Source organism: Mus musculus, chromosome 4 (genome assembly GCF_000001635.26).
Source record: "Mus musculus strain C57BL/6J chromosome 4, GRCm38.p6 C57BL/6J".
NCBI classification, from domain to species: Eukaryota; Metazoa; Chordata; class Mammalia; order Rodentia; family Muridae; genus Mus; species Mus musculus.
In genome coordinates, this window is record NC_000070.6 from 103,341,395 (window position 1) to 103,364,731 (window position 23,337).

Below are 23,337 nucleotides of genomic sequence, written 5' to 3' on the forward strand. Positions count from 1 at the left end.
GTTAACTCAAGACACAGTCAGATTTTTGCAATCTATGTGCACATGCTGTCTCAACAGTTTTCTTTAGTAGGGTATTGCTTCTAACACCTCACTGTCTCCTGGAAATGGTCTTAGGTCTAGCCACTGATCTTATGCATCCATACATTGTTCTGTACCAGGGGCACAAAGGGTCATAAAGGGGAATTAGGGAATGTGGAAAAAAACCAAAGCCAAGTTTTCAAATTAGCTCTAATCCGAAGCGTAGCAGGAGCTTAAAGATCAGTGGACTCTAAACAGTTTTTCAGAAATATCATCCCCATAAAGGAGTCTGTTTAAAAAGTAAATTTCTCATTTGCTGATCTTCTTCAGCCCCACGGCCTTACCAGCTTCCTGTTTCTTCTCTTCCTGCTAGATGCCAGCGTGGGCTGTGAGGCAGCCTGTCAGTCCTGCTCTCTTGACTGTAAGCATTTCTCCATTAGCTTTCTGTCTTCCATCTGTGAACCCAGCATGGCCATTGCTCCAGAAGCAGGGAGAGATACCTTAGGAATGGTTAATCTTAGTTCTTCTACAGTTTTCAGTGTTAAATTCTCTTCTGGCTTCTGGGTAATTTATAGTTTCCTATAATTGTTAAGTAATAGCTACTCCTAATCAAGATTTTAGCGTTGTTCTGTTGTAAGATCCCTGTAACCACACTTCCTTTTCCACTACTGAAAGCTGACCTGCTTTTGCAGAGTATTTCTGTGGGACACAGGTGTTTCTCTCCGCAGGTCGATGATGGCCTTTGGGCACTTCGTAATTTAACTGTCCTCTTTGAGATGCCACCCTGCCGTCCTTTAGTCACGATTGCTAAGCTTGCATTTTTGGGATAGCATTGGAAATGTAATTGAAGAAAATATGTAATAAAAAAAAGAAAAAAAATAATTTGAATTAAAAAAAAAGAATGTGCAGATGGTGTGGTGAGCCTGTGCTGTCCTTGGTTCTGTCTCCCCGGTCTGGATTCTCCCCCTCAGTCTTTACCTTTATGAGTTACACACAAACACTATGGTGAGTAGACAGCAGCTAACTCCTTTTCTTAGTTACCTCACTAATGCTCCCCCCATAAGATTCTACAGTACGTGGTTTGGGGAGCGTTGATGGAGGATGCACAGCTGGGAATGTTCACCATTGCCAGGTTCCTAATCAGCTATAACAAAGGGCAAAGCGACCCCCACTGAGCCAGGTTCCAGGTCTCTAGACTCAGTGCTAGTCATTCTTCCTCCCCAACAAACACCTTTGCTCTGTTTTTACTGTCCCTCTTGTCCCCATGTTTAATCATTAACAAACATTTAGATCATTTCTAGGAATTACTAACATTGTAAATAATTTTGGAGAAGACATTGTATTCATAGATCCTTAAACTCCATGAGTATTTCCCTCCCTCCCTCATTTCTTTCCTTCCTTTCTCTTTCATGGTTGCAGTTTCCAAAGCATACTAAATGTGTTGTGCCGTGTGAGACTTCCAGTTGTGATAATATGGTCTGTTTATGTCAAGCACAAAGAAATGTTGCTACAGATGTTAAATCTGTCTTTGTTATGAAACACTCAGGATGAAAAATGCCATCTCTAAAGTACAAGTATTTATTTCCTGTCAAAAAGAGAAGCAGTATGAAAGCTCCAAATATAGTATTTATGCTGCTTTTACTCTGTGAAAGCATCCTTTGAGATAATGTCACCTCTAGTTCCAGTTACTGCTTGTCTGCCAGGACTTCGCGTGGTGCTTCGGGTGTGCTGCCTGCTCTGACTCTGTGAAGTGGCTACTGCTGTCATCATTGGCTCCTCTTTACAAGTGAGGCCCACACAGGTTGTGTTAGCTTCTTTGTTAAAAATACAATGGTAGAAGTTGTGATTCAAACAGCAATGGGACAGAGATTTGTTTATTTTGACCGGCTCATTATGGAAACATATATTCTGTTATGACCTACAGTGGTCTCTTTCTTTGTTGCTGTGGTTAGGTACCTGGCAGGAAGCCGCCTAAGAGAGAAGGAGTTGCGGGGCTTTTGGCTTCTGGTTCAAGGGCATACAGTCATGGTGGATACAATCCAGCACAGAGGTAGGAACCTGAGGCAGCTGATCATACTGTGTCCCCAGGCAGGAAGCAGACAGTGGACAGGAAGTGAGGCCAGGCTATAAAAGCTCAACATGCACACCTAATGCCCTCCTCCTTTTAGTGATGCTCTGCTTCCTAAAGACTTCCTAACCTTCCCATTCAGTCAGCACCACTAGCTGGAGACCAGGGTTTAAACATACACTTAGACTACAGTCTGAACGTTATACTTTTTCTTTTAAAGATTTATTTATCATATGTACTTGAGTATACTGTCTCTGTCTTTAGGCGTACCAGAAGAGGGCATCAGATCCCATTACAGATGGTTATGAGCCACCATGTGGTTGCTGGGAATTGAACTCAGGACCTCTGGAAGAGCAGTCGGTGCTCTTAGCTGCTGAGCCATCTCTCCAGCCCCTGAACTTTATGCGGTTACCCCTGCGTTTATTGTTAGGCACCGGTGGTGTGGAGAGCCCTGATATCAGCGTGGCAGCTGAGCTAGACCACCCACATATGGACTCTGCTCTGCTGGTTAGCTGTTTGATCGTGAGCACAGTAGTTATTTTTGCTTTTCTGCATCAGCAGTTTTCCCTACCTGGGTGATGGTGCTTTGGACATTTCTCGTTCAGTCAATGCAATTTGAGTTCCTAGAGCACTAGGCTTCTGCTTTCCCTAGTCAACAAGGCTCTCAGGTGGAGGTATTCAATACTGAATCTTGGAGTTTTACCTACCTATTTCTGATACTTTTTTTTTTTTCTGACAAATGTTCCATCTTGTATTCAGTTGCTGTTTTAAATGCCTACAATCGGTTGTCATTCTTGCTCATTTAAGATTTGCATCTGATCTTTCACCAAGTCCTGGCAATTCCATGTATAAAATATGTCTCATTGTGTTTCCACGTCCACTGTTAGCATCTTTTACCAGAATGAACTTCTGCTACAACTCTATTATAGCTTTCATTGACTGCATTCTGACTGCCTCTCACTTCACGCCCCACCCAGCTACACATGATGAAGCAGGTCTGGTGAGCCAGCATTGGCCTCTGGACTTCTCCAGGGCATCTGGGCTGACAGGCTTCTAATTCTGATGGCTTTTGTTTTCTTTTGCCGTCTTACCCAGTTCCGCATGGTTGCCCTCCTTTATCATATGGTTTTCATTTATTAACTGAATATGTATTTGTTGTACACCTTGCTGTCTACCAAGTAACTGGAAGTCACAATGTCAGTAGGACACAGATATAACTGGTTAATAATTTTAACAAAGTTTGGAGCACTGTGGTAAAGACACACAGGCAGGTTCATCCCATGAAAGAATGCAGCAGAATGATAGTACTTGTATCCACGTTTGAATGACAGCCCAGGAAAGGGACCGAGAAAGACTCATTTAAAACACAGCTCTTTGAGATAACTAAGGATTATCCTAGTGTGGTGCTGGGGGTGGTCTCAGGGAAGATTTGGTACAGAAAATAGTTTGCTTAAAGGTGAGGAAAACAGGGCCTGTCCTGGAATTAATATCTCTCTGTGGCTGAAATATAGACAGTTCAGGAGTGTCCATGGAAAGATGGGACGGAAAAGGTAGGCAGAGACTTTGTTAGTGGTCTTAAAGACTAAGCCTTGACTGAGCTCACAGATGGAGACGCAGGGTGTCACAGAGATCTTGGAACTCTGATTTCTTACATGCGACCACAGACCACAGGCAGGCAGGTTACTTACCCTCTCTGTGTCCTGTCTGAAAAGAGGATGATGATGCTCCTGCTTGCAGTGTTCCCTTTGGTGTCGTGGGCTTGATTCCTGTTTGCGATGGGTACCCCGTACCCTGCATCTTTTGGATGTTTACTGATCAGATGCTTGTGTGTATGTGTGGATTCAGGTGTCTCATGCTGTGAGACAAGAAACTCTCTAGCGTTGAGCTAACTCCCCAACCCTGGCCTGCAGTTCCCATCAGAGTGCCAAATTATGCTAAGATTTGTCTATAGTTATGATTTGTAGCTTAGCTTCCTTTGTTACCCACCTGTGAGAGAGCAAATGTGCTGACCCAGGGACAGACACCCACACCTTACATAGTCGGCCTGACTGCTCTAAGTTGTCATTACAATTCTGCATGGAACTTGTGAGTGTGGTTAAGGGGACCTTTCTGTGAGGTAGATCTGTTGCTCACAGATCTGAGGCCAAGGAGCAAACAGAATATAGAAAATTCCATAAGTAACATGTAAGCATTTCTTCAAACAGGCTCTGTCTCCTTAAGATACTTTGTGCCTCGGCTCTGCTGTTGCTGTGAAGATGTCAGTTTTATATGCTTACGTTTTTATTTGGGAGAGCTGTGAGTTATCATTATGAAAATGATCAGAATGCTTAATTTAGAATTAGTGATTAACTTGTAAGTCTACTGTGGACTGAGCATAGAATAAACAGTTCAAATCAGCTGGGCAAAGGATATTTGACTGTTTGATTTTTTTGATATGTATATTCATTTGTCATTGTGAGGAAATTTTGACACTTGGCAGTCATTTGTAGAAATGACTGTATTTTTTAATTTCACAAGCAACCAAACCATCTATATTCATTTCTGAGTATCCGTACTGAAATCTAAAAAGAGAAAGCTAATTTTCTTTTAATGCTTCTAAATTGGGGGCAGGCTCCTTGGAGGGCATTATGTGTGATTGCTTTTGATTATTACGGAGACTGGGGAGGCGTGGATGTGTTATTTGTTTAGTGGGTGGGAGGTAAGGATGATAAATACACAAGAGTGGTTTGAGAGCCCTCCCTGGGAGAGATTGTCCAGCCCCAGAATTGCTAAGGATCCTTCTGGAAGCATTACTGTTTTCTGCTAGTGACCTGAGATAACTGTGCTCATAGCACCATCTAGTGAGTAAAGTGGGTAATAGCAGAATCCCCTTTATCACAGAAATAAGAACCCAAAAGTTTAAGACTCCTGTATGCTCACAGTCAGCTATTGGATGGATCACAGGGCCCCCAATGGAAGAGCTAGAGAAAATACCCAAGGAGCTAAAGGGATCTGCAACCCTATAGGTAGAACAACAATATGAACTAACCAGTACCCCAGAGCTCGTGTTTCTAGCTGCATATGTAGCAGAAGATGGCCTAGTCGGCTATCATTGGGAAGAGAGGCCCCTTGGTCTTACAAACTTTATATGCCTAAGTACAGGGGAACGCCAGGGCCAAAAAGTGGGAGTGGGTGGGTAGGGGAGTGGGGGGGAGGGCATGGGGGACTTTTGGTATAACATTGGAAATGAAAATGAGGAAAATACCTAATAAAATATTTTTAAAAAAGGAAAAAAAATCCAATTGAGTTCCTCTACTCACATTCACAGATGAGGAAGGTGACAAAAAACCAAAAACAAAACAAACAAACAAACAAACAAACAAAAACAGTAGGTTATAGAACCATAAGTGTTGGGCCCAGGGAGGAAAACTGGAGCTAACTTAACTCAACTTCTCCTTTTACAGGCAGGGAAACTAGAGTCCAAAGTGGTGATGTGATTTACCTAATAGCATACTTCGTTAGTAGCAAGACTCCTGACCCTTGTCTTCCAGGTTAGTGCTGAGTCTTCATCACAGCGAACGCCTTTTTGTTGTACTTGGATGAGTGCCTAGGTTCTTAGATTACTCATTTAAGAATGAATCAACAGCAAACAAAGAAAAGTCTTGTTCCAGAGACATGTTATATAGTAACTTCCACAACACACACGCTGTGCCCAAGTTTTGTTTTGAATCTATTCTCCCCAGAAAATGAGGATTAACTTGATTATTCGTTGTTGGATTTGCATTGAGCACTGAGTCTTATGACTCAATAAGACTACAAGAGACAGAAAAGAAGTGTGTGTAAAATTCATCCAGAACTTTACCATCGGTACTGACCGGTGAACCGGCACAGTGGCAGGCAGACGATACAGAAGATGTAGGCAAGGACTTGCAGTTACCGAACCATGAAATAACAACCCATTTCTCCTCTGTGCTGGCACACACTAGGTGTTACTGATAAGTAACAATTTCTATTGACAAATCCTGAGAATGACTCAGCTACAAGTAAGTTTTTATATCACGTTTGATCAGAGAAGAGCAGTTTTAAATTATTGACTGGAAAAACTTGTAAAGGACAAGTGACTTACAGAAGAAGAGTGACTGTAGACAGGAGATACACTGGGACAGGCTGAGGCTGTGTGTGCAGATGAAGGGAGCTTGCTTCCGGGAGATGCTGAGGACAGTGCAGGCATGCCTTCAGGACGGGGACACCTGAGCCCATGCACGGAGAAGGACTGCTCAGGTGACGCTGGCCATGCTGTTTACAGTTAGTCTCAGTAATGTTTATGTGTGGGTCCTGTCCTAAGTGGGTTACATGTAGTAATTCTTGTACTTTTCATTTCAGCCTTGAGGGACAGGCACTGTTACATTCTTGGTTTTACAAATGAAACTCGACAAAAGAGAAGTTAAATGACATGGGCATCTCTCACTGATGGTGGGTTTCTCCCTGCTCCGAGAGGAGGTGCATTCCTGTGGGATGCGGACCTTCTTTCTTCCAAGCTGCTGGAAGCATCACCTCTAAAAGATGCCTGTTCTTATACATGTTTTGTTCCCTTTAAATATCATACCATTCTTAGCGTATTTTCCCAGCTCTTGGCCATTCTGTAACAGTCCTTTGTAGTACTGTCAGGTTATTGACCTGCCTCTGACACGTCTGTGTGGGATACAGAGAGGATGCTAGAACATCTGGTTCAGATGCACAATGCTACTGGCCTTCAAAAAAGACTCCATGCTAATCTCAGGCTTTTCCTTTTGAAGGGGTGATGGCTAAGAGTTCAGAGCCCCTTTCAGTTTGTACTTGGTAGTGACCATTTTGGTCATAGGTGAGATAGATGTAGTCTCAGCTTGGTCTTTCTCTGGTGTGTTGGTGTTGGGAAATGTACAGGTTTTAAGGATGGTTATTATAGTACTGTATGCCTTATGGATATCATACCCTGTTGAGTTTATAATCAAATAAAAGAGATTCATTATCAATTAATGTCTTTTACTGCATATTCATGCATATTGTTATTATACTCTGGATTTAACTATATCCTTTGTTATTTATGAATTTATAACACTATCTCTTATGACTAGACATAGCATCTTATAATTATCATAGGCACCTGGCTACTCTGGGAAAGAAGGACAGAGACATGTGTTCTGGGTTCTAGACTGGCTGCTTTTCATTCTGATGATCTGCACATTAAGTTTCAGAGGGTGTATTTGGTGGTCTCAGAGACTGAATTGTTGGTCTAGGGCACTAACTGGCACCTGGCTATTGGAGTTCAGATTGTGACTCAGTCCCTCACTCTCCTCATCTGCTCTGTAAACTGATGTAAAATAGCATCACTCATCACCTAAAGTTGTTATGAAGACTGAATACATAGTCAATGCTTGTAGTCTACTTATAGTTCATTTTTAATTAAATAAGTAGACAGGATTTCAGTCACATGTCTTACTGGTTGTAGACCCTGTGGTCTCGACATTCCTCTGACTCTGCAGTATTCTAGAACACATTTCCCACCAACATCTGCCCTTATTTGACCTGGGACTTGTGATCATCACCGGCTCTACTTGAATAAGGAAAGGTAGTCTAGAAAGAGCCTTATCTTTTCTTCATGTACTCCCACAAACTTGGTAAATGGATTCTCTTCTATTAGATAGTAATTTTAAAAAAAGATTTTATGCCAAGTATGATGGCACACACTTTTAAACTCAGCACTTGGAGCCAGAGACAGGCAGAGCTCTGTAAGTCTAACCCCAGTCTGGTATATGAGCAAGTTCCATGTCAGCCAGGGATACATAGAGAGATCCTGTCTTTTTTTTTTAAAAAGATTTTATTATTTTTATTTTATATATGTAACTTTTGCCTGTATGTTTTCTATGCACCATGTCTGTGCAATGCCCGCAGTGTCCAGAGGAGGGCATTGGATTCCCTGGAACTAGAATTGCAGGCAGTTGTGAATCACCTTTTTGGTGGTGGGAGTTGAGCCTGAGACCTCCTTGTAAAGCAACAGGTGCTCGTAACCACCAAACCATCTCTAGCCCATTAGGCATTGTTTTGCTTGCTTGCTTGTTTGCTTATGTATCTGCTTGTGCCTTTACTTATGCACCTGTTTGTGCATGCGTGCTCCACGGTGCACATGTGGATGCCTTGTAGGCATCAGTTCGCTTCTACCACACAACCTCTGGGGATTAAATTTACTTCATCAGGGTTGGTGGCAACTGCCATCAGCCACTGGGCCTTCTTGTTGCTCCCTTCCCCCTTTTTTTGTGGTAAAAATAACATAAGATGTGTTCACTTATACATTTAAATGTATAGTAAAGAGTGACTTTTGGGAACAGTGTCATAGAGCACATATCTAGAACCTACTTTCCAGTGAACAGTGGCTGCCCACCACCTCCTGCTGTATCCCTCTCACAGTCCTGCCCTGTGTGAGTTTCCCTATTGTAGATGCCCCATGTTAGTTGAATTGGGCTGCTTGTCCCATGCCCAGTTCGTTTTTCTTAGCCAGGTGTCCTCAGTGTTTATCCTGCTGTTGCTGTGGCTTTGTCTTATGGATAGCACTCATTTTTGACTTTGTTTCACATTATTACTTAATAGCTATATTGGAATTTGTATTTCAGTCTAAATGATTTCCTTTACAATTCCTGTAAGGTGAATCTGATAGTTGTGAACTCCCTTTGCCTCTGAGACAGTGTCTTAACTGTGTGGTCTCCCTCTTCCTACCTCATAGGCTGGATTTTAGTTGCACGCCACCATATCTCAGTCGTTCCATAGCTTTTGTTTGTCTCAGAAAGTTTTCATTTCTTCCTCATCTATGAAAGACAGCACTGCAGGAAAAAAGCCTTTTGGTTGGCAATTATTTCCTTTATCACTTGAATGCATTTTCATCTCTCTCTCTCTCTCTCTGCTGGGTTTCTGCTGAGAAATCTTCTGATAGGCAGTGTTGAAGCAGCCTTTTAAAGAGAAATGCATGTTCTCTTTTGAGTTGAATTTGACTGGTGACAGCTGTACTTCCTGCTCTTGAGTGATGACATCTGGAAGTTTCCAGCATCATTTCCTTCAAGTCTCTTTCTAGTCCTTCTTCGTCTTCCTACAACTGCCATAATGTGCTTGTGTGTGTGCCCTCTTGGTGATGGCCCATGGCTCACACAGGGGTCCTCTCTCAGCCTTTTTGATCCTGTGGAGAGTTTCGAATGTTCTGTCTTGCAGCTTACTCTCTTTGTCCCAGTAGAGTAACCATTGAAGATTTTTATTGAGTTTTCTAGTTTAGTCATTGTATTTTTAATTTCCAATTTTCTTTTCTTTTTAAATTATCTTTGTTTGGTAGACTTGGTTTTTTTGTTTTTAATTGTTAGCTTGATCTCACTTTTATTTTTTATTTTTTATAGTTTACTGAACTTATTTATTAGTGTATCCTAAATTCAATTGTGAATCATTTTGTAGATCTTCATTTATTTGGGGTCCATTATTGTAGCCTATCAAGTTTCTTTTCAAAGTTTCTTTGTTTGTTTGTTCATTTCTCTTTCTTTTTTCTTTTTTTAACATAGGGTCTCATGTAGCTCAGGCTACCCTCAAACTCAGTGTGTACCTAAGGGTGACCTTGAGCTTCTGACTGTCCTGTGTCAGCTTCCCATGATATAGGATGGCAGGGATGGCCATTGTGTCTAGGTTATGAGCTATTTCCGACCCCAGGCAGGCCTGCAGCTCTCTTCTGGCTGAGCTACATCCCAGCCCAGTGCCTCTCTTAGTTGTGGTTATACTCGCACCTCTCTGTCGAGGTCTGTGCTTCCGAGAAGCACCCTCCTGGCTTCTACTGTATTCTTTGATGTACTCTGAGGGTCAGCTAGTGACAAACACAGTGGGGTGATGAAGCTGTTTTTAGCTTGAAATACTTTTGCTATCTACTGGGATAATTTTTTCTCTATTTCTATATATCAAATGTTTTAAATATTGCCTTCAACTTTGTTACTTAGATTGAGTGGGTAAATATTTTACTTGTCTCTTTGTTAACATTTGCAAGCTCCCCCCCCCCAAAAGTATGTTTTTGGTTTTTTAGCAGATATAAAAGTGAATGTTTATATCCACTTATTAGGATAATACTTTGGGTCTTTAAACATTTTAAAATTGATTTTTGTGTGTATATGCATTCATGTAAGGGCACGCTCGCACACAGGCACACGTGTCACCGTGTTAATGCGGCCATCTAAGGGCAACTTTCAGGAGTTGGGTCTTTATCTTGTTTCTGCTGCAGTGTTGCCTGCTCCGGGCTGCTGACCAGCACATTTCCAGGTGGTTTTCCTGTCTGCAGTCTCACTGGGGCAGTGCTGGGATTAAAGGTGCTGCTGCCCTACCGGGAAGTGAGGCCTTCATGGCTAGCACTTCATGCTCTAAGACACTCGTCCAGCTCTGCCTGAGGTGCACTTAAAGTGCTTAAAGAATTACACTGATTTGAACATTGAATTGAAATTGAATTTCAGATCATTTTTTTCTCTTTGCTTCCTAACCTTGAAAAATGTCTTCTTAGTGTTTTATGAGCAGGGAGGCAGCATAGATGTTGACTGGCTGTTGACCATAAATCTTTGTTAGGTTTCTATTGCTGTGTTAAAACAGCATTGCCAAAAGCAACCCGGGACAGAAAGGGTTTACTTCATCCTATACTTCCTTCACTGAGGGAAGTCAGGCAGGGAACTCAAACAGGGCAGGGACCTGGAGCTGATGTGGGGCCATGGAGCTGCTTACTGGCTTGCTTCCCATGGCTTACTCAGCCTGCTTCCTTAGAGAACCTAGGACCACCAGCCCATGGGGTGGCCCTACCCATTATGGGCTGGACCCTCCCATATTAGTCATTAAGGGGACATTTTCTCACTTGAGGTTCCTCCTCCCCCGAAGGCTCTAGCCATGTCAGATTGACAGGACACTAGCAGCACAACATGTGGCATTCTCTTGCTTTTTAGGTATCACAGTCACACAATGTAAGGCTTTTTGTAGCCACACTTTGGCCAGTCTGATAGAATTTTGTCCTTAATTTATTTAAAAGTAAAATACAAAATATAAGCACTTGTTTCCTAGTATTTATAGAAGGAGTAAATTAAGATGTGAAGAAAATTGAACAGACTTCTAAAGAAACCTCTAAGTCCTCTGATGGAAGATTTATAAAGAATTCTTAGAAACACTTTAATATAGTTCAAAATTAAACCTTTACTTCCTTCCCACCTCAGGCCCTTGAGTTACACATCCAGGACAACTACTGTGAACAGTTCTGAGGTAGCCTTCCACAGTGCTCTGTGTACTTAAGTGTATGTGGAACATATGTACATGAGTTAAAAATAGAGTTTAAAAATAAATAGTGTTTTGAATGGGCTAAATGTATTTTTTCTCATGTAGTTGAGAAAATTGGACAGCTTGATACACATTAAGTATTTTCTTCACCTTTATTAAATGTTTCCTAATTGTATCATTCTGTATAAAATTTCTATAGTGAAGTTTAATAACAGATTATTTTTAATAGAAACATTAATTTATATGGAAGATTTCCCCCTTAATACATGTTTTTAATGTCAGTTGGCTTATTGAAAACAGGGTGGCGGTCAGGGCGCTGGGCTTGCGTTGCTGCAGTGAAATATTGTTTGTGTTCCGCTTTTCTCGTTGTTCTGTTTTGCAGTCCTGGGATCAAAGCCAGAGCCTAGTGCTCTAGGCATGTTACTCCACTGCTGATTTTAATTCCCAGCTTGAGGTTTTATTCTTTTAAGTAGTAAACATATACTTCTCTTTTGTTACAATGGTGATAGAAAATTAGAATAATTTTGAAATGTGTAGTGACACAAAAGTAAACTTTCCTTCCTTCTTCTCTCCTGCTTCCTCCCTCTCCCTTCCTCTCCTTCCTCCCCCACCTCCTCCTTCCTTTGATCTCCCTCCTTAGCCCTTTGAATACCTGGCTGAGTTCTTTTTTTTTTTTTTTTTTTTTAAGTTGAAGTAATTAAACTCATTGTGTGTGTTTTATTAACTCTGTGTTTAGGCATGTGCCGATGTAAGAGCTAGTTCAGTGTTTTGGCAGCAGATGGAGTTCTCAGAGAGTCTTCATGGCTATCCCAAGTTGCCAGAGTGGCTGTCGACACATCCTTCTCATGGGAACCGAGCTGAGTACTTGGATAGACTCATACCACAGGTGAGCTAACCCCACTAATTCTGTTACTTTTTTGGTATAGAAAAAGTGAATTTCAGTATGCAATTATTTTGGTTACCATAATTATCAACTATTGGTTTCACAGAGTTGTATTGAAAAGGGAATTCCTATTTACCCACAAGTCCTGGGGAATAAATTGCTATGTACAGCTGAATTTCCTCAGTGTAAGGTCTACTCTCGTGTCTGACTGAGTTGTAATTAACTTGGTAATGTCTTAAACCTTGAGAAGGCCTGGAGACGTGGTTCAGTTGATGAGGGCTTGCCTAGCATACAGGAAACCCTGTATTGTACCTCTAGTACTTTGCAAAGTGGGTGTGGTGATGCACACCCGTAATACCAGTGCTTGGGAGGTGGGGACAGGAAAACCAAGAGTTCAAGGACATCCCTAGCTCCACAGTGAGTTTGAGGTCATGAGACCTCATGAGACATGAGACCCTGTCTCAAAGCAAAAAAATAAGCAAAAAAGGAAAAGAAGACAACTTTGGGCATTTTTTCAATATATTGATCATAATTTGGTCTTATTTGATCTTCCCTTAACTTTTGGTTTTGGAATAAATGGGTATTAACTCTTTGGTTTTTTGTTTGTTTGTTTGTTTTAGCCAAAGTCATACTACAAAGTCTTGGCTAGCTTGGAATTTACGATGTAGACAAGCGTGGCCAAGAATTCACAGAGATATTTCTGCTTCTGCCTTTGTCTCCCAAGTTCTGGGATTAAAAATGTGCTCCCCCATGTCTACCTCTTGTTAGTTTGTTGTTGTTGTTGTTTATTTGTCTGAGACAGTCTTTATGAGCCTGAGCTGTCTGCAAACTTTTGTGTAACTGAGGCTGACCTCAAACTCTTGAGAGTTGAGAGTGTAGCCCTGTACTATTATACCTGGTTTTGTACAGTGCTGGGGATACAGCTCAGGCTTCGTGTATGTTGGTCAGGAGCTCTACCAACCGATCTGCATTTCCATCTCTGAGTGGCTTAGAAACTGTTAAAATTTGTTTCTAAATTTAGAAACAGGGAAATCTTAGATCAAGCTTGGTATCTTGTAAGGACCCACTTTCCAGTTTATAGATGGCTGTCTCCAGTATAACCTTACATGGTGAATTAGGAAGTGAGGTCTGGAGTCAGTTTGTCCATGTATCCATGTATCCATCTATCCATGCATTCATCTATCCATCCTTTATTTAATGTTGTGTTTTAAGTCAGGGTCTCACCGTGAAGCTGAAGGTGGTCTTGAACTTGAGATCTTCCCACCTCAGTTTCCCCAGTGTTGGACAACATGCATGGACCACTATGCTAGGACTTATGATAAGAGCATCTTTTAGTAAGGCATTAATCTCATTGATGAGGGGGTCGACTTTCATGACCTGATCACCCCTCAAATGCCTCATTTTATAAGAATATCAAGTTGGTGTGGATTTTAACGTGGAGTGTGAAGGCACAGACTTTACTTGATTACCTTTTATCTGACTCATATCTTACGTAGATGCTTAACATGAAGGAAAAGTACAGCTAGCAAAGACAGTAGCGACCTATGCCTGATGTTATCTGTAGTCACTATTCACCTAAACAGGGCAGTGCATATGCGTCACCAGTAATAGATTCTACTGAGGGCCGGCAAGGATCTCAGATGTTAGATGCCGTGGCTTGTCCCTAAAGTCATGATGCACAGAAGTTCTTTTTATATTTTAATTCTGTGCAATTCTAAATGATGTGGCTTGTTTAAACTAGATAACAAATTCTACTAGCCAGCTGTGATTTGAAGCCTACCCTAAATTCTGTAGCTGTCTTTTCACCAAGTCACTGAGGCTCTTCAGACAGGTTAAAACGAAGTGCTTTAGGGAGGTCTGTGAAGTCGTCACGAGTTGATTGGAGAGCATGGGAGCATGGCTGGAGAAGCAAATGTTATTTGGGATCCAGTGAGGAAGGAAAACAGGGCAGCTTTTTTTTTTTTTTTCTAAAAATAAACCATCCCAGTTCAGAAATTTAATTTGAAAACTGCAGGTAAATTTCTTATATTTTCCCCCCAAGTGATTAAATTCAATTTGAAAGCAATAAAACTCTACTACAACTTTGGGAATAATTCAGTGGTAGAAGTGAGAATGATAGTTAGTACAAGGGTATACTGTTAATTAGAACACACAGTCGTAAAGATTGGAACGTGCTGTTCTCCTAGGCCTGATTTCTGTAATGGAAGAAAGCAGCCATGTATGTAAGATGTACGTCTACATGCCACAAAAGACTACATTCTCAATATGATCATTTACTTGGGATGTTTTTATTTCTCAAATGAGTCCAAGGTTGAATTTTACTAATGGCTTCTCTCCCCCAACATGTGGATAGTCGGACACCCTGTTCATTTCTGAGGTCTACAGTTCAAACTGGCTTTAGCAGACACAGGGCTTTCAGAATTTGCTCTCCAGAGGTCAATTGATGAAACTGACAAGGTCACCTAGGAACAGAGGAGAGAATCAGGGGAAGGGCGACTTTATCCTACATAGGAGGATAAAGTTAATTGTATGGAGGACAGAGCCTGCTGTGGATCAGATGTATGGGGAAAAGATCAAGAAAGAAAGACTTCATGGCTCTATGACAGGAACATAAATATTGGTATCTTTAATTTTTAATTTTATGTGCTAAAGATTATAAGTATTTTATCAGACTCTCTGAATGCCATTATAAAATAGATTTCTTACTATAGCTTATTAATATTAAAGCTATTTAAATGTGTATACATTCAACAGATGCTGAATCACTTACTATGTTGTAGGTTTTGTGGTGGCAACTTCAGAGAGATCCACATCTTCATCAGACTTATTCTCCAGTGAAGGAGGTGGACAGGAAGGGAGATAGAAGACGGGAGGCTCTCCAGTCTGTCTTTGTTACGTCACTAGTCCTGTTACAAGGATCCCCTATTTAGGACCCAATTTATCCTTAATTACCTTCTTGGAGACTCTGTCCCTAAATGTGGGTATGTTGGGGGTTAAGGCTCAAATAATTCATTCTTGGGTATATAGCTACAGTGTGAGCAAAGATGGGAGGGCTGTTGGGAAAGCACTTGAAACTGGAATAGCTAGGCTTGGGAGTTTGGATCTCCAGAACCTATGTAAAACTGAGCATGGTCTCGAATCCCAGCATTCCTACAGCAAAATTGGAGGTGGAGACAGGAGAATCTGCAGAAACTGAGGCCAGGTAGCCTGGTGTACACAAATTGTTCACTTTCTTTTTGAAAAATGGTGCTAACCAACACCTGAAAATGTCCTCTGACCTCTAGGCGGTGCCTCTGTCTGCATTCACATACATATGAACACAGGTATACACACACGCACACAGAGTTTAAAAAAAGAAACTCAAATGGGAGCCTAGAGAGAGTGGTCCCAGTGAGCACTCTGACTTGCTCAGGGATGAGCTTCTCATGGAGGGCTCTGAGCAGAGACTGGAGGTGTGTCCTGACTTGAACACTCACTTTATCTTGGAGGAATTTGGTATAGTATATTGTTCAGAAAATGAGCTGCTTCCTTCCTTGTTTTTTGGTTTTTTTGTTTTGTTGTTGTTGTTGTTGTTGTTGTTTTTGTTAAGACAGGGTCCCTATCCATTTAGTCCCGGCCGTCTTGGAACTCACTCTGTAGACCAGGCTGGCCTCAGACTCAGAGATCTGCTTTCCCCCATTACTTCCCAAGTACTGGGATCAAAGGCGTATGTCACCATTATGGCTTCTTATTTTATTTTTAAATAAAGAAAGAACCCCTAAATTAGAAAAAAATACCCTTACTAATTTTTATAATGTGAATTCTGGGAAAAAGCAACATGCGTAAATATAATCGTGTGATCCAGTAGTATTTGAAAATGATAAATATAGGTTTGTAGTAATATTATTTGTTGTTGATAAGCTGATATGATATAATTTTATTTACTTGAAATAATCAGTTAGATTTAGGAAACATACTCCACATATTTTGGTTACCATAACAACTTGAGTGAAAAACTGAAGAACAGATGTTGTGCCAACCTGTTGATGTTTCATAGCGTGGGTTTCAGAATTAACAGTTATGCTGTTTAGACTTTGAGTTTATGTACATCATAATTTGTCCTTGAAAGAAATACCTTATTTAAGTATTTTATAAAATATGAATTACTGTGAATAACAAATTTTGTTGAAAGGTTTATTTTGAAATCAAAAGCCTTCAGATTATTTTTTTTCTGTGTTCTCATTGACTTTCCTTCTCCCTGCTGTTGCTCTTCGTGAGGGCGCGAGGGGTGGGCAGTGACAGCAGAGCTGGGAACATTGAATCTGGAATTGTTGTGCAAGGTTATATAATTATAATCATAATTTGAATGGAATTTGTTTCTAAGTATTTTAATTGTAAACAACATTCCATCTCTAGGCATGAGAGTCACTTGGTAGCAGGCTGTAAATGCATTAATTTTAACCTCATTTTGTTTTTAATCCTTTAAACTTTCAGGCAGCTGGGAAGTTGAACTCATGTGTAAATCATTCTTATGCATTTGTAATTGGATAAAACAAATGAATAAATCATTAATATTGTGCATCTCATGAGCACAGAATGTAAGTGTTAGGAATTACCATGAAATGTCATTGTTGGCCATGTGTAAAAACATACACTGTTCACCTTACTAAATCTCATTCTGCCTGGCATGGAGAGTGTTGAGGAAGTGAACAGCAGCTGCTGTAATTGAATCGGCCTCTGAATCATATGAAGCCAGAAAGCCTGACAGTAACATTGTCTAAACCCTTAAAAACATTAGGACTGAAATGAGTGGACCATTAGAAAAAACTCGCTTGGAAGGATAAGGCAAGAAAGGGTACTGACATGTTTAAAGCGGAGGTGACCCGCCACCCTGCCCCTGCACCAATATCTTGCTTTCTGTTTTCAGCAGAGGCTTTTAATCTAATCACCAAGCCCTCTGGCATTTCCCCTTTTTTCCTTTCACTTAGTTATCATTTATATTTTATGGATAAATAATTTCTCTTTTACTTGATGTGTAGCATGTAGAAAAATCGCAGTGTATCCTAGCAGTTGGTTCATATTTAGTTGTTACTAGAATTAAATGCAGCCAGTGCCTTAAAAAATACATGTGTGCTCACTGCTCATTCCTTTTAACCTTTGGGAATATTGTTTATGGCCTACAACATGATGCGTGATGTTTGTACACATCGTGGAGTGGTCAGGTCAAGCTAACAAGCAGATCCATGGCCTTACAGTTTTGGAGGGTGGCAGCCCGTGCCCTCACTCTTGACAGTTTCAAGTGTGCACTGTTACTGGTGCTTGTGTTGACTGCACAGTGGCTCTCAGAACTCCCTTCTTTCACCTCTCTGAGATGCTGCACCCTGACTCCTCTCCCCATGTCTTCTCTGCCCTCGTGGTCACCATGGCCTCGGCTTCTGTGAGCTGCTTTATTAGATTCCCCTGTGAGGCCACGCTGTGCCCTTCAGATTCTTCGGTGTTGGGCAGATTACAAGACTAGATCGTTCTGTTTGCTTTGTTTTCTGGAACTTTGCTCTGTAGAGGAGGCCGGCCCTGATCTTGAGGCAGTCCTCCTTATTCTGCATTCTGAGTACTGCTGTCGTAGGCCTGTGCCACACTGCCCAGCTAGGACTTCCTCATTCTTCTGGCAGGGGGGTTGACTAGAGAAAGTTTTGTTCAAAAACCTTGCCCTTCCTTCTCATTCCCCAAAGCATCGTACATAGGTCAAAGCAGCCTTTCAGCCTTCTTTGTTTATTCACGGAAATTTCTCAGTTACTTATACTTCCTAACATTTGGCCATTTCAAAAGCAAGTCAGAGCCGGGCGTGTGGCGCACGCCTTTAATCCCAGCACTCGGGAGGCAGAGGCAGGCGGATTTCTGAGTTCGAGGCCAGCCTGGTCTACAAAGTGAGTTCCAGGACAGCCAGGGCTACACAGAGAAACCCTGTCTGGAAAAACAAACAAACAAACAAACAAACAAAAATCAGACTTCAGTTATATTGTAGTTTTTTAAAAGAAATAAATCATTTATGAGGTATTTTTGAGAAGTGTAATCCTGATTCATATAAATATTTTTAATATTTATTTATATTATGTATATGAGTGATCTATCTGCGTGTACACCTGCATGCCAGAAGAGGGCATCAGATCCCAGGATAGATGGTTGTGAACCACCATGTTGTTGCTGGGAATTGAACTCAGGACCTCTGGAAGAGCAGCTAGTGCTCTTAACTGCTAAGCCATCTCTCCAGCCCATCATATAATTATTTAATAAACCTACCTAAATATTATTTAAATCATTAATTAATGAGGAAAGTGGTAAAATGTTATAACTAGTATAAAGGGTAATTTAACAACCATAATGTAAAATAAGAATTCCTATATGAGATGGAAGCCCGTTAAATCCAAAGACTATTATATAGACTTGCAGATGGAGGAATACATCTATACCCAAGTGAAGTTCTACTGAAGGAAAGTGAGCCTGGATTTATCTAATCCAGTAATAGGAACTGCCACCAAATAGTCAGAAATTCTATGAATCCACAGGACTGTACAGGTCAAAACAAAAAGCTGTTTCTCTAGAGTTTCTCAAAACGCTAGAGAAAGGCATTGTTAGGTTTCAGAAAATTGTTTCCTCTGGCAGATTCAGTTTTGTGTTTATTTTCTTTATTTTTTTTTTAGATTCAGTTTTTGACATGATCTTCCTTCTGTCAGTAGACACCAAGCTTCAGGGAAGGATTCATCCATTCTTTCTCTCTTCTGTCCATTCTCCCTCCTTCCCTCTCCCTACCACTCTTTAGCCATTCTGATGCATATCAATAGGCATATAGTCAATAAGAAACATAGCTAGCTGTAAAATGGCTCTACTCAGAGGGCAGCTGCTTCCCACCAGGCATAGTTTGCTTCCATTTCCATGGACAAATATCATTTTCATTATTATTAATTTTAAAATAACAAAAAGAATGCAAATATTTGGTGATATTTTTATCCAAATGATAATGGCTCAGGTTAAAATCAGAATTAAAATGTGTATATAGACATGAAGCTTGGTTTCAAAAAATATGTGTGTTGTGTATATGTGTATATGTGTATATGTTGTGTATATGTGTATATGTGTATTGTGTATATGTGTGTTGTGTATATGTGTATATGTGTGTTGTGTATATGTGTATATGTGTATTGTGTATATGTGTGTTGTGTATATGTGTGTTTCTGTACAGACTGACACACTAGGTTCAGCTATTAGAACTGCGGTAAACTACAATGAGCCTCCTTAGACTAACTTTGGAAAGAGGTAAAATGTCAAAAGTCAGATAAAAATTTATTTTAGAAACTTGTAGAGTCATAGCAAATTAGCCAGGTAAAGGACTCCAAGCCATAATGTGGCTTTACTTCAGTCTTAGTCCACAATCACAAAGAACAATTACCTAGTGATTAATTAATTCTAGCATCAAAATACAAAATGGGACATCAACTATCTGATTCATTTTATGAGCACGGATGATTTTGTTTCAACAATTTGATTAAAATGTCTTTAAAAATTTATGAACTGGGATCATTAATCAGCAAACAAGGCAGGGCTGTATCACAATTATTATTTACTACCAGCAACTAAATTGTTCTCACAGTCAGTGGCATCTTAAAGGCACATGAGAGTGGAACCTTTGATTCCTCGCTTTCCTATGCCCCTGCATCCTGTCCATATCAGTCTGTGGGCTTCCTCTACTATGCATTCAGAACCTCCATGGCCCTTCACCACGGCCACTACCTAGGACAAGCCACCATCATCGCTCCTAGTTCTGCAGCTCTCTCCCTTTCAGGCTCCCTGGTTCACTGTTTCTGCCAATGGTTTATTTTTACCATGTAAACAGAATGATCTTTTAAATGTTATTCTCTTGCCTAAAACCTTCCAGTGTTCTTTCATGTAGTGTAGAATAAGAAACTACCCTGTTGTAGCTACTTTCTGTTGACCAAGCCAGTTTTGGGGAGGAGTGGGTTTATTTAGCATATAAGTCACAACCATCACTAAAGGGAGCCACAGCAGGAATCTAGATCCAGGGTCTGAAGTGTACGTGTGTGTGTGTGTGTGTGTGTGTGTGTGTGTGTGTGTGTGTGTGTGTGTGTGTAGGGAAATGGGGTGTGGGTGCTGCTTACTGGCTTGCTTATCATGGCTCATTCAGCTTGCTTTCTTATATAATCCAGGACCAAGAGTGTAAGAATGGTTCTGTCCACAGTGGGCTGGATCTTTCCATATCAATCAGTAATCAAGAAAGTGCCCCACAGACATACTTAAAGGCTAATGGATATAATTCCACATTTGAGGTTACCTCTTTCACCGTGACTCTAGCAAGATGACAAAAACTAACCAGCACAGTCCCATGGTCATCCAGTCACATGACTTGGCACCGTCCATTTTGCTAACAAGGTTTCCCTTGGCTCTGGTCATTTCACATGAGGCTTGTTTCCTCCTTACAGACGCTCCAATTGTGGATTTCTCTCTTCCAGGCATTACCTTGCCAAAGAAGCTTTTTCTGGTCCCTCAGTGTCAAATATCCTGTCATCCATGCAGTCATTCTCCCTGTTCAAACTAGAATGATCTTGCTTACTGTTGATTGACTATCTTCTATCTTGAAATATATGGTCCTTGTTCCCTGTGGTCTCCCTGGTAGCTTCCACAGCTTCTGAGATGCCTAGTGAATACTTAAATGACCCTAGGATATCGAATAGTAATAAATAATAGCTAAAAATAGAACACTTTGCAGTAGAACTGAGTAGTGCTTGCACTGCTTAGGCGATATTAGCTGTAGGAAATTATGTCCAGTAATGAGCAAAAGTGCTCACAGGAAGTGGCAATGTAGAAATAGCGGTGAGCTTAGGGGTCTTTGCTTTGATTCTGCCCCAGGTGACCTTCCTTTGAGAAGGTCTAACCTTTGCTTTTCTCCATACCTTGTTAGGTTAGCAGACTCTTCAGAGTTCTGCCTTATGCACCTGTGTGTCTGTGGGTAAGGCCCTGACATCTTTTTCTCTACTTCCCTCTTGACACTTGAAAAAAAAGTAGTTTGCATTATGATACATGCTTAGATAATGTTTGTACATTACTGGTCAAATAAAAAAAAAGAGAACGAATAAGATGAATAGTGGCTGTCTGTGGCTCTCCCAACTGTTGGGATCTTTAAGGCTGGCTGGTTTCACACTTATCTTCAGCCTTCCTTCCCCAGGGTTCTCCAAACTGTATATTCCTACTATTGGATTATCTTTCTATTGTCTCAAAAATTGTAGGCTCTCCATAATATTTTTACAGCATTTATTAAAATTGATTATTCATAGTTTAGAATCTAGCCTGCATTTATGAAGTGGCCCTTATTTGCAATGCATAGAGTCAGATAGAAAAGAAAGGCAGTGGAAGGCATATTCTAGGTGCACATGGGGAAAAAAATCTTATTCTTGAAGAAATGTGAAGATTTATGTAATAGGATAGATTTGAATTTATTAAAGGGAAAAGATGTTAACACACTGAAATGTAATGAAACATATAGGAAGAAAGCCAAAAATCTAGAAATTCAGAAGATTTTCCCATATATGTATAATATATATATGTAAAATATATGACCTGTAATATAATTTTTTTGAGAGGAACACAGGGATAGGAAATCTTTTTGAAGAATAGTTTTTCTGGCGATTAAGGAAACAGCTTGAGCATTTCCAAAGTGCATGTATTCAGTGAAAGGTTCATTCCAAGAAGCAAGTGTGTGGTACAGAATTCACTAGCATGAAAAGAATACTGGACAAAAGCAAAAGGTTCAGCCTTTATATTTCCGACCTAATTTTACTTTTTAAAAAGTAAGAGATTGGAGCATGTGTTCTTACCGGTTGGGACATCTTCTGGATATTCCCAGGAGAGGTATTGCGGGATCCTCCGGTAGTACTATGTCCAATTTTCTGAGGAACCGCCAGACTGATTTCCAGAGTGGTTGTACAAGCTTGCAATCCCACCAACCATGGAGGAGTGTTCCCCTTTCTCCACATCCTCGCCAGCATCTGCTGTCACCTGAGTTTTTGATCTTTGCCATTCTGACTGGAGTGAAGTGGAATCTCAGTGTTGTTTTGATTTGCATTTCTCTGATGATTAAGGATGTTGAACATTTTTTCAGGTGCTTCTCTACCATTCGGTATTCCTCAGGTGAGAATTCTTTGTTCAGCTCTGAGCCCCATTTTTTAATGGGGTTATTTGATTTTCTGGATAGCAGCCTTGTTTATAATAGCCAGAAGCTGGAAAGAACCCAGATGCCCCTCAACAGAGGAATGGATACAGAAAATGTGATACATTTACACAATGGAATACTACTCAGCTATTAAAAAAATGAATTTATGAAATTCCTAGGCAAATGGATGGACCTGGAGGGTATCATCCTGAGTGAAGTAACCCAATCACAAAGGAACTTGCACAATATGTACTCACTGATAAGTGGATATTAGCCCAGAAACTTAGGATACCCAAGATATAAGATACAACTTGCCAAATGCATGAAATTCAAGAAGAACGAAGACCAAAGTGTGGACACTTTACCCTTTCTTAGAAATGGGAACAAAACACCCATAGAAGGAGTTACAGAGACAAAATTTGGAGCTGTGACAAAAGGATGGACCATCTAGTGATTGCCATATGCAGGGATCCATCCCATAATCAGCTTCCAAATGTTGACACCATTGCATACACTAGCAAGATTTTGCTGAAAGGACCCAGATATAGCTCTCTCTTGTGAGACTATGCCGGGGCCTAGCAAACACAGAAGTGGATGATCACAGTCAGCTATTGGATGGGTCACACGGCCCCTAATGGAGGAGCTAGAGAAATTACCCACGGAGCTAAAGGGAACTGCAACCCTATAGGTGGAACAACAATATGAACTAACCAGTACCCGGGAGCTCTTGTCTCTAGCTGCATATGTATCAAAAGATGGCCTAGTCGGCCATCACTGCAAAGAGAGGCCCATTGGACTTGCAAACTTTATATGCCCCAGTACAGGGGAACGCCAGGGCCAAAAAGGGGGAGTGGGTGGGTAGGGGATTGGGGGGGTGGGTTTGGG

General features: G+C 40.8%; 1 protein-coding gene across 10 annotated transcripts in view; it reads left to right on the plus strand.

Annotated features, from left to right (window-relative positions):
- Positions 1-23,337, plus strand: part of Oma1 (OMA1 zinc metallopeptidase) — a 59,995-nt gene that overhangs the window by 29,520 nt on the left and 7,138 nt on the right. For 7 of the 10 annotated variants that reach the window (XM_006503303.4, XM_006503301.3, NM_025909.3 and 4 more), the window contains one exon: positions 12,108-12,257. The exons of 2 other annotated variants lie outside the window; for them this stretch is intronic. In XM_006503303.4, the coding sequence (XP_006503366.1) occupies positions 12,108-12,257 (150 nt within the window). Of the gene's footprint in view, positions 1-5,529; positions 5,617-12,107; positions 12,258-23,337 lie in introns of those variants that run through there. One more of the 10 variants, XR_867888.1, reaches the window with a different exon arrangement.